Below are 11486 nucleotides of genomic sequence, written 5' to 3' on the forward strand. Positions count from 1 at the left end.
TCTGGTCCAATCCACTTGTTCTTATATCGACTAATTGAAACCGTTTCGAATTATCTAGGGCCATTGGATATGTGAACAAATCCTGACCTAAGTTGGTTTCTCGATGCAACCCATCAAAATTTGGTTGACATTTCCAGTGAGACTTGGTGACAATGCACTGAGATACCTTGTCTACAATCTGACAACAAAGATATAGTTAAAGCAAGAGAGTCAGATATTCTTTCAACAGCAAATTCAGATGTTTTCTAGTAGCACTGGAGAGGGGTTCAAATAGGGATCACAGCTTCAACCTCCCCTCTGTATCGGTACATTGAATCGACACGAGACAATCTTAAATGAACTGATGCAGTCGGTGACAGATTTGGTGCATCATCAAAGCATGCTTCTTCGGGTCTTCATGCTGTCCTCAAAGGTGGAGAAACTAAAATAACTCCATCACCTCGAACAAAAAGAAATGGCACAGTTCGCTTGGTGGTCTGTAAAAAAGAGATAGGATGCACATAAAATTTTGAGGGAATTAACTTTATTGAATAATAGCTTAAGTTTTAAATAAAGAAACAAGAAAACAAGTAATTTAGTTTCACAAAGCTCAAAATGCATAGTTTGAGTTTGGCAACCTTGTATGGTTATTTGCGTGGATATCAAACAGAAGAAAAACATAGGCTATTTGAATGCAAAAGCCCGAGTCGACAAGTGTGCGCGGGAAGAATAAACTCTTTCATGGTTGACATTGCACTCGATGAGTTTGGGAGGCATACTATCTATCTATTGTTGTTGTACAATCTAGAAGCAAACCAGTGACACAAATTAAAAGTGGAACCCTTTTTTGGTTGTGATTCGTTTCTGAATTTAATTTTATCTTTTCCCAACCCAGCAATCACTGTTATGGTAGAATGCAAAAAAAAAAAAAAAAAAAACAGAAAATTAGTTCATGTTATCAGTTCACTTATTATAACTTAAATATTTCTAGACACTGGATCATGTACACCAGCTTAGAATTTCATGAAAAGATGATGAAAACCCATGGATATTAATTTTACTATATAGATACGGTTCAGTGAATTCATTAATTGCCTCTTGTCATTCCCTTGCAAACCCTCCGCTCTTAGCTTCACTCAGCAGCATGCCACTTATATGCGGCATGGAGTATAGCAAAGTCTCTTCTACCCAATCATCCTAATTCTCGATCCAAAAAAGTCCACCAAAGTATCCAGTGACAGAGGGAGTGACACTAACATGATCAAATTCCTGTGGACAAGGTAGAAGGCCCTTGATAGTCAAAGATGGACCTAAAATCATTTTCATTTTAGATACTCTGCAATGTCACATTTCTATTTTGCTTTCCTTGATGTTCTGATAGTCTTAGTTTCAACAGCAAATTATGAAAAATATGACATCAGTAGCCTCTTACTTTTCCAAAAATCAGTTGCGCAATACTAGGAATGTGTCATTTCATTATAATAAATGAGTTAGAATTTGTAAATCAGATAAACTTGGGCAATTTGTTTTATTGGCACTATTGCATCATAGGATACAATGGGCATGGATCAATTCCCAAAGGGCGCATGCCCAAGGAAAAACTCCTCACCCCCTAGCCGCTTAGCGGTCGGCTATAAGTTGACCCCATGATTTACCTCCCTTCACATAACTTAAGGATGGGCTATGAGGGACGGATGAGCGTAATCACCTTTTGTTACAACTATTGCATCATAGGATAATGATACCACAGTAGCAGGATTAGCTTACCCGAACTATTTCTTCATAGGTCTCATCGTCAATTTCCACAGTAGTTATGATCTCTTCGACATCTCCAAGAATCATGTTCAAATGCTGATCGTAAGCCTGGAACAGAATGAATGTTTAAAAGGTGAAGATAAAAATAAAACAACCTTGTACAAGTATACAATCAAATTGCTTCAAGTGGAAAAAAAGGTTTGTGATATCACATATTTCTCCCCCTGCCATGCCACATAATTACAAATAATACTCACAAGCACATAACCACATCTTTGATAAAGAACTACTTTAAAACCAATGTGAATTACGCAAGAAAGCTGAATGATATGTACAATAGGATAAGAAGATATGGCAAATATATTATGGTATGATGCATCAAGAGTTAATGGAATTTACTCCTAAGATAGTAAGTAATCAGAGATATGTTATTTATATAAACTTGTACAAATATCAATCTACATTAACAACACTGAATGACTCCTTTCTTGCATTCCAAATGCTAAACATACACTTCATATACTCACTGGATCACTTGCAGAGTTGTAGATTTAGCTTCTACTAGCAAACTCTGAGTTTTAAGAGTTTTTCTCCAATTCCCACATGAAGAATTAGTATTAACTAAATTAGACCCAATTAATATAGCATCACTAGCAAAAGTAAAAGTGTGTCCTGCATAACCTAGGAAATATATCCATCAATAAAGTGAAAAGTAGAAAACATGATGTGAACTAGATTGATAACTATAATTAATTGGAACTAACCAGACACTGCTCTTGTGCTCCCATATCCTAACTATAGCAACAAATAGCAAATTGACAACAATACAATACAATTTTTTTTTATTGCACAGCAGTTACTTATAGTATCTAGATATCAGTTGAATAGGTAGACTTCAATTTTAGCATAATAAAAAGTCAAGTTTAAGCAACATTTGCTTTCGGATTCGACATGCCCATCAAATCAATCCAGACTAACAAACCCATCGAACCCATCAAGTCCATTCAACTTGTCTGATCTACCCTGCCCATGCTAACAATTTGACTTGTCTGATCTGCCTTGCAATCTTGGTCCCTTCACCTCCCAGCGCATAAGTTCCTTGGGCTTGCCAGGCCCATCAAGTCCACCCAATTCATTCCGCCCACTCATTTTGTTTATTTCTATTAAGATTGAAATGATAAGTGATATTATATTTAGTAGTGGCGGAATGAGGCATTCAACCTCTTAAACTATGGAATGGGAAGGATGTAATGGCTCAGTCCTTGAAACGGTGCATTTGAAACTATTGTCCATCCAAAGATTAGAATAAAATTGTAAGTGGAATAGGCCATTTTCATTCCACTCCTTTCCACCCTACCAAATATGACCTTAGAGCATAACATAGAGACGTACAGGGACGAAAAAATATTCAGGATCATAAAACTACATACCCACTTCAGCCAAAGTAAATTACTAAGCAATCCCATGCACAAGACAGATGTCATTTGACCATATGTAAAGCATAATAATCTCAAAAAAAAAAAAAAAAAAAAAAAAGCTTCCTGAGTAGAATGTGTAACATAGTCTCACCGAGGAGATTACATAAAGTCACAAGCAAACTTCTCAAACCTCGGGGAAAAGCATTGCCACCATGATTTACAACATGATAACCACCATATGATTCCCAGACACGAATGCTAATCTATCCAAGATTTTCGTGAAAAGATTATAAAAAGAAACATCTTTCCTAAAACAAACCCTAGATAGTGGCAACCAAAAGCAGTCATGTAGGACGGTAAAGAGAAGCATGCATTCCAAACCAATGAATCGAACAACAGACATCGAATACAAATGGAAAACCAATCAGGCCGAAGAATTCGATAAAAAATATTTTAAAGAAAAGCCTGATTTTTTTGCTCGGTACGTGAAGCTTTCCCCGAAGCTCTCGGTCGGAGCGGAGCTTGACGTAGATGCGTTCGTCAAGGCTGAGCCTTATGAGATCGAGAGGCTCTTTCACCGTGCTCTCCTCTTCGCTCGCCATCGAATGTCCTCCCTCCACAAGCCCCTGTTTCTTCCTCCACTTCACCGACCTTGGTAGGGATGAGTAAAATAAAAAGGGCAAAGCCTAAGAACAATAGCGGATCCTGGCACAGCCAATTTAGATACTACGGCCCAATCTAAATAAACATTAAAATTGCTAAAAAATGCCATGTAAAATATATTTGTCAGCAAAGTTATTTCAGCAATTTATACCTATTTAAATTTATCAAAAGATATCTGCTATTTTATTATTAATTAAAGGATATTGTTTTTCTAATTCTATCATCCTCACAAATTTAACCAATTTTTTTAATATTTTCTTTATCATTTTTCTCTCTCTTCTCTTTCTCCTATACATCAACATATATTCTCTTTCCTCTTTTTTTTTTTCTTTCCTCTCTTTTACACGGCAATTCTTTTAAAATATTTTAACACCCCTGAAAAGTTAAAATAAATAATGGATAGTATATTTAAACTCATTGCAACCCCAGACCTACTGATAGACCTAGAGAGTTCCGATTGCACCTATTTTAGTTCCTGTACATTTCTAGGGTTGCAATGAGTTCAAATATGCTATCCATTATTTATTTTAGTTTCTCAGATAAATTAAATGACTAAAACCTACTAATAGACCTAAATAGCTCTGAATGCATCCATTTCAGTTCCTATGGATTTCTAGGATTGTAAGTAGTTCAAATATACTATCCATTATTTATTTCAACTTCTCGGGTGTGTTCAAATATAATAAGAAAGAATGATCAAAATTTTCCACGTTGGACCTAATATGAAATCATATCAAACCCAACGTGGAGAATTTTGATGATTCTTCCTTGTTACATTTTTAACACCTCTGCGAAGTCGAAATAAACAATGGATAGTATATTTGAACTCCTTGCAACTCCAGAAATCCATAGGAACTGAAATGGATGTAATCAGAGCTCTCTAGGTTCATTAGTGAGTTTTTTAATGATTCTATATCTAGCCCTTGTTGAGCCTGATATGATTCCATATCAGACACAACGTGAAGAATTTTGACGATTTTTTCTTATTATATTTTAACACCTCTACGGTCAAAACTACTGATTGATCTAGAGAGATCCGATTGCACCCATTTCAATTCCTGTGGATTTCTGGGATTGCAAGTAGTTCAAATATATTATTTATTGTTTATTTCGACTTCACAAAGGTGTTAAATTGTAATAAGGAAGAATCATCCAAATTCTCCATGTTGGGCTTAATATTATTCCATATCAGGCCCATGTTGAGCCTAATATGATTCCATATCAGACCCAAGTTGGATCTGATATGATACATATCAGCCCAATGTAGAGAGCTTTAACGATTCTTCATTATTATATTTTAACACCTCAGAGAAGTCAAAATAAACAATAGATAACATATTTGAACTTCTTGCAACTCCAGAAATCCACAGGAACTAAAATGGATGAAATCTGAGATCTTTAGGTCCATCAGTGGGTTTTGATCGAAATTCACTAATTGTGGCAAAAGGCGAATACGCTCGCCCCCAGCGCCCCCGCCAACCCGTCCCAAGTCCAACACGGAGGAGATAAATCACGAGCGGCTACTAGCCTTTGGAATAGTGACTAGCACATAAGGGAGATATTTACCTCGGCTTTGCTGAGATTCGAACCCCAGACCTCATTGTGGCAACACCTCATGCGCTAGCCATTAGACCTATCCGAGGGGACTGATCGAAATCCACTAATGGAATTAGAGAACGTCGATTGCACTCATTTCAGTTTTTGTGAATTTTTGGTGTTGTAATGAATACAAAAAATACTATCCATTGTTTATTTCGACTTTTCAAGAGTGTTAAAATGTAATAAGAAAAAATTGCCAAAATTCTCCATGTTGGGCTTGATATGATTCATATCAGGCCCAATGTGGATCTGATATGAATCATATCAAGCTCAACATGAAGAGTTTTGACGATTCTTCCTTATTACATTTTAATACTCTCGAAAAGTAGAAATAAATAATAGATAGCGTATTTGAAGTCCTTGCAACTCCAGAAATCCACAAAAACTGAAATGAGTATAATTAAAGCTCCTAGGTCTATCAGTGGGTAGACCTAGAGAGTTTCGATTGCACTCATTTAAATTTTATAGATTTCTGGTGTTGCAAGAAGTTCAAATATACTATCCATTGTTTATTTTGATTTTTCGAGAATGTTAAAATATTTTTAGAAGAATCGGAATATAAAAGAGAGGAAAGAAAAAGATGATAAGAAAGATAATAGATAGTGCATGCATAAAAGAAAAAAGAAAAAGGAGAGAAATAATAAAAAAAATTAAATTTATCTGAAGGGTAGAATATAAAAAGTACTGTAAAAAAAATATATCTTTTGATAGATAATAAAATAACATACATTTTTTTTTTGATAAATTCAAAAATAAAAATATAATTACCTTTGAACACAAATATTATTATCCTTGGAATTTAGCTTCTTCCTGCAAAATGACTCATCCTATGTTTTTTTTTTTTGGAGGGTTTTAAAAAAAAAAACCGTTTTGTTAGATATTTCTGTGGAAGATCTAACACTTCTTTCAGTTGCTCTTTTCCTAATGTTGATACCAAAGGCCAACTTATTTAAAGACTAAAATTCTGGCATCTGTTCCTCTTCACAATGGGAAATGTATTATTCTATCTTTTATCGAAAGAGAGGCAATTTCTCATCTGCCCAAAGGACTGTAGAGCATGGCTACATACAACAGTACCAAGGTTTGTTCAAATTCCTCCTCACCCTTTACCTTCGCATCTTCATATGTTCATAGAAATGTTAGAAAAGCCAGGAACAAGCACACTGTCGGATACTAGCAAGTAGAAGGAAAGTGCGGACTCACAATCACATTCATTGGCACACAAATGCATGACAGGAAGATAAATAAAAGATGGAGTAAAACCATTACAAATAAATTTGACATATCAGCTACTCATTTAGGGTATCTTGTGTGTGGTTAGCACTTGGCACATGGTTTCTCAGCTGGGAGATGATTATTTCAGTTGTCTTTTTACAATACAACTCCAGAAAAGGAAGAAACTAACAGGTAAATAATGCAAGGAGATCACAGTGATGATGATTCAGAATGCCATTTTTTTTTTCCTTTCCTTGCCTATTGTTGAGGCACCGGAAAAGATCTCAGGGAACAAATGGTTACTCTTAGCTACCACTATATGGACTGTGTTCTTCTCAGAGGTCGACGCACTGTTTTCTTCTGAGTTACTGGTACTAGATTTTCCACAAGCTTCAAGAGTTCAAAACATAAGCTACTTATGAAGCAGTTAGCTATTCAAAATGAGTAACAAATACACAAATAATCATGTAATCAGCTTAAATGAAATTTTATATATGACATAAATGAATAAGATGTACAAGCTAGAGAATTGAAGAGGTATCAAAGATTCCTTTTTGATACATTTGAGTTGAGAGGAAAATTTGACATGTATTTCGTTTCTGATAGAATTACAATTCATTAATCTATAGGTGCCAAAATAACTAGCTATTCCATATATAGGGGATTGACTAGGTACATACAAGAATAGGTTAATTAAACCCATTATCTAACATTTTAAATGAATATTACCGAGTTAACACACTCCTAAAAGGGGGGTTCAATCGTGTGTGCAACTTGTACTTAAGTGACATGGTCTTATCCAAGAGAAGTTCCTTAATATCATTAAAAAATATGTATAGGTAGATTACAGCTACTATTATTTCAGGCGTATATGGCAGTTTGATATAACCCAGAAATACAAAGATTTTGATAGAAGGGAAAGGATCTTGAGGAAGACGCATTTAGACCACCAGAATTGTAGTCTGAATAAGAATGATCTCTATACCAACATGATGACATCTAGATATGCAAATGAACTAAATGTAAGCAGTAGAGCTCTTCACAAGTACAGGACGTGATTTAAGATAATGCAAAACAAATCATATGAAACTAGTACTAAAAGTAAAATCCAAAATCGGATTAGGCACATATGCTCAGAAGTATAATCTCTTATATAGACCCTTAACTGTAATAAGGTATTTAAGTATGAAAGAATGATGGATATTCATATTTAACTAACCATTTCATAAAATACATAGCATGTTTCTTCTGATCTGCTAAGTGCTAATAGTTGATTTTTTCAGTGACCTTCAATTTATAGAATATCACATTTCTTTTTCCCAAGATTGTTGATTTTGGATACATCGAGATCAGCATCTGAAGCTTTAAGTGAGTTGAGTTCATTCCATTAGAGTCCTTCCCAAGAGTGAGCTGTCCTTCTTGCAATACCAAGTCTGAGGGTTCTTGTGATAGGTTCTCGTTCACCAGGACAACACATCAAATATTTAGTGGTGAATTGAAATATGCCCATGTTAGCAGCTTATAATTGATCAGCTGTAACTGTTTTGTTTCCCGGATCTTTCAATTTAGAGGATATAAACTTTGTTTTTTTCAAATGAGTACTGATGTGGACACACAGAGGTTAGCAGCTAAAAGCTATTCAACATGTTGACAACGGCAAGACACGATTACCATGCCATTTTAAATGCTGAGAATGAATTTACGAAAACAAAAAGAAATCCTGCAATCGCCTAGGATGAGTAATGGAAATTAAATGCACATCTGGATAGAAGTGTAAAATCTAACAAATTTTAACTTGAACATTAGGCAATTTGTATCAACAGTTTGCGTACATCAAAATCAGCTTCTTATCAAATGGGCTGCCTTCAGATAAATAGGTTGCAAATCATAAAAGCCTAAGAAAAAATGCATTTTTTTTTGAGCTTATAGATATTAAATCTACCATGCAGGACCAACACATAAATTGCGCTATAAACTTACGAAGAAATTTCAACATTTTTCTTCAATTTGACTTATTCATGGAGCAGGAAACAATAAAAAAGCTCGTCTGATCCTGAAACATAATCATACCTGCTTAATTCTCTTCTTTTGCTGCTGCTCCTGCAATTGGCAGCTGTTTTAGTATTCGCTATCATGGCAGATCACTTAATTTAAACACAAACTAGAAAGAAAGAAAACCAAGTGCTGAATTTTTTATCCTCAAACAAAATTGGTCGGAAATTTATTACCTGAGATCTCAATAGCTGTGCATTTTCCTCCTCCAATTTTGACACTAAAGATTCAAGCTCAGCAATATATGCCTAAAAAACATCAAGTTACAGAGGAAAAAATTCAAGCTTTTAGGTTTCTACCTAGTAATTCAGTGACCAACCAGTCTAACTTTGGAAAGTGAGGGCAGACCAAAAACCTGTTTTCTCTCCCTTGATCTGGCAGCAGACTCCCTGTTCTTTATCATCCTCTTCTGCCGCTGCATAACAACCCTATCCACTGGATCCAACAACGGCCTCTTTCTCCCTCTACTACTTGGCACACCCTCCGCTCCGTTGACAAATTCAACAACCAGATTATCCGCAGGCAATTGCGGTGACACAAAAGCTTCCCCCACCACTGGATTCGGCCCGCCGCCAGCTTGGATGGAACCAGACGGGATTCCGACGTCCTCCTCTGCCACCGCACCTGCCCGCGCCAAGAAGTCCTCCAACGTCATCTCCGACCCAGGTCCCTCCCCGCCCTCAGCCACCCGACCAGCGGTGATCTCCCGCCATACCTCCTCCACCGTCTTCCCGCCGATGCTCTTGAACGACGCCAAGCTACCCTGTCGCGACACTGAGGCTCCCCCATCCGCCCCCAAGGCGGCGGCGTTCTCGGCGCATATGGTGCGGAAAAGCTCCTCCATGCTCATCGACCCGAGACCCTTGGTGAGTCCCCCGCCTCCGCTGACGGAGCTTTGGAGATCGGCGACGGGGAGAGAACAGATGGAGATCTGGTGCGTGAGATCAGAGTTGGCGGAGGACGACGACGCCATCACCCTCGAAGACGCCATCGGGAAGCGGCTTGGATCTCCAAGTGGAACCGGCGACTAGGGTTAGGGTTTTCGAAGATCCATGTCTCTCTCAATCGCTGAATCCACATGAAGCACGAGACAAACAGAGAGACAGAAAGAGAGAGAGACTAAAGAGAGAGATGCGAGAGAGAGAGAGAGAGTAAGAGAGAGATGAGAGAGAGAGAGAGAGAGAGAGCGATCGTCGTTTCCGCGTGTTATTCACAGAAAGATGAAAGTCCAATTTATTGACTTTTGAAGGCTGCTTCCGTGAATAAACGAATAAATGCAGATTAAATTTCATTTTAGCCCTAGTATTTATATAATATTTACATTCTTTCCATCTCACCCTCTACTTTTTCATTTTCCAATTTTATTATATTTTATTTTATTTTGGAGGAAAAGAAAGAAAAACAACAAGGTCAAATGCAACTATTTGGAAATTATAATAAGAAAATGGTAATTTTAAATCTCTAACAGAACAGAAGAGTGTGAAGTACTGCATTTGAGAAAAATATGAGAGGAAAATGAAATTTCTCATTAACAAATAATGCACTCCGTCGCCTTCTTACACGAAATCCCCATCGACGGCTCATCACTCCGCTGCGACGGGGCCCGCACGAAGAGATAAACCAAATCAAGGTAATTGAATCCGTGTTCAATGCATCCTACCCATTCCGTGAATTAATGCAATTCTAAATGAGTTGTGGACCCGTTTACGTACTCAATAGGCCCGCGTAGGCTTTATTTGTAGGTGGCCGTTGGTTACTGGGTTTGTTTGTTTGCGAGTGACGTGCAGATTATTAAGTGGGAAGCCCTTATCATGCTTTAATTAATGGTTTAGTCATTAATTGAAAAGCCTGATGATAATTTATTAATTAGCATTGTGTTAAGCTTTATGAGCAAAAATGAATGCTTGATTGGATGTATTTTATTATTGTTAAAGGGCTGTAATGCATTCAGTATAATATTTTTTAATCATAATTCATTAATAAAATTAAATAATTAAACCTCTTTTTAATTATCATTAATTTGGAAGTGAAACCATGCTCAACCATAGGGATGTAAATGAGTCAAACTGAATCGAATAGTATTAAGTTCGAGCTCGGCTCGTTTAAGTATATTCGAGTTTGAGCTCGACTCGAGCTCGAATCGAACTTTTATCACAAGGCACGAACTCAACTCGCGAACAGTTCGAGCTTGGCTCATTATTAGTTTGATTATCATAGTTAATGAGCCTAACTCATTTTATAAACGAGCTCGAGCTCGTTTTAGAGCTTGTTTTAAGACTCGTTTTATAGGCTTCTTAAACGTGATCGAAAACTCATTTGAATAAATATTCAACAAATCTAACAATTAAAATAATATAAACTCAATACATCATTGAACATCTCAAACTATTATATTAAACTTCCAAACTTAACACACCATTGAACATGGTCGTGAGTTCTTTAATCGAGCTGAGCTCGAGTCCTTCACGAGCTTATGAACAAACATGTTCTTGAGCCCTTTAAATGAGCCAAGCTCTAGCCCGAATTCACGAGCTTATAAATGAACATGTTTTCAAGCCTTTTAAACGAGCCGAGCTCGAGCTCTTTAAATGAGCCGAGCTCGAGCTCGCGAGCCTATAAACGAACATGTTTGTGAGCTCATGAACTGAATATCCTTAATCTCGATAAAACTATCGAGCTCGAAATCGAGCTCAAGCTCGGCTCGATAAGCCAATCGAACGAATTTGAACAAGTTTTTTATCGAATCGAGCTTCGAATAGCTCACGAACCGTTTGGTTCATTTACATCCCTACTCAGCCACACCAT

The 11486-nt window shown here is 36.9% G+C and overlaps 2 protein-coding genes across 5 annotated transcripts; both read right to left on the reverse strand.

The window, feature by feature from the left end:
- Window positions 1-179: 179 nt before the first annotated feature.
- Window positions 180-3855, reverse strand: LOC122051298 (sm-like protein LSM3B). Its single transcript, XM_042612356.1, has 3 exons — window positions 3638-3855; window positions 1747-1842; window positions 180-476 (listed from the first exon to the last, which is right to left on the reverse strand). Exons 1-3 carry the CDS (start codon window positions 3752-3754, stop codon window positions 396-398), a joined length of 294 nt encoding a protein of 97 aa, XP_042468290.1. The 5' UTR covers window positions 3755-3855; the 3' UTR covers window positions 180-395.
- Window positions 3856-6644: 2789 nt separating this feature from the next.
- Window positions 6645-9916, reverse strand: LOC122051299 (bZIP transcription factor 12-like). Of its 4 annotated transcripts, none has more exons than XR_006131425.1 (4): window positions 9001-9916; window positions 8858-8929; window positions 7849-8729; window positions 6645-7019 (listed from the first exon to the last, which is right to left on the reverse strand). XR_006131425.1 is itself a non-coding variant. In XM_042612358.1 (4 exons), exons 1-4 carry the CDS (start codon window positions 9670-9672, stop codon window positions 6945-6947), a joined length of 849 nt encoding a protein of 282 aa, XP_042468292.1. In that variant the 5' UTR covers window positions 9673-9915; the 3' UTR covers window positions 6645-6944. The 4 variants fall into 4 exon arrangements, 2 of the variants coding, with proteins under 2 accessions (XP_042468292.1, XP_042468293.1); XR_006131426.1 differs by having other exon boundaries at window positions 9037-9912; XM_042612358.1 differs by having other exon boundaries at window positions 8700-8729; window positions 9001-9915.
- Between the last annotated feature and the right edge of the window lie 1570 nt (window positions 9917-11486).

Source organism: Zingiber officinale, chromosome 3A (genome assembly GCF_018446385.1).
Source record: "Zingiber officinale cultivar Zhangliang chromosome 3A, Zo_v1.1, whole genome shotgun sequence".
NCBI classification, from domain to species: domain Eukaryota; kingdom Viridiplantae; phylum Streptophyta; class Magnoliopsida; order Zingiberales; family Zingiberaceae; genus Zingiber; species Zingiber officinale.

Excerpts from the sequence above, each read along its gene's own strand:
- LOC122051299 (XM_042612358.1), bottom strand. The coding sequence starts at position 9,672 with ATGGCGTCTTCGAGGGTGATGGCGTCGTCGTCCTCCGCCAACTCTGAT. Across the intron at positions 8,930-9,000 it reads CACTTTCCAAAGTTAGACTG|GCATATATTGCTGAGCTTGA; the intron begins GTTGGTCACTGA and ends GATGTTTTTTAG. Across the intron at positions 8,730-8,857 it reads CACAGCTATTGAGATCTCAG|GAGCAGCAGCAAAAGAAGAG; the intron begins GTAATAAATTTC and ends TGCCAATTGCAG.
- LOC122051298 (XM_042612356.1), bottom strand. The coding sequence starts at position 3,754 with ATGGCGAGCGAAGAGGAGAGCACGGTGAAAGAGCCTCTCGATCTCATA. Across the intron at positions 1,843-3,637 it reads AGCTTCGGGGAAAGCTTCAC|GCTTACGATCAGCATTTGAA; the intron begins GTACCGAGCAAA and ends ATTCTGTTCCAG. Across the intron at positions 477-1,746 it reads CCTATGAAGAAATAGTTCGG|ACCACCAAGCGAACTGTGCC; the intron begins GTAAGCTAATCC and ends TCTTTTTTACAG.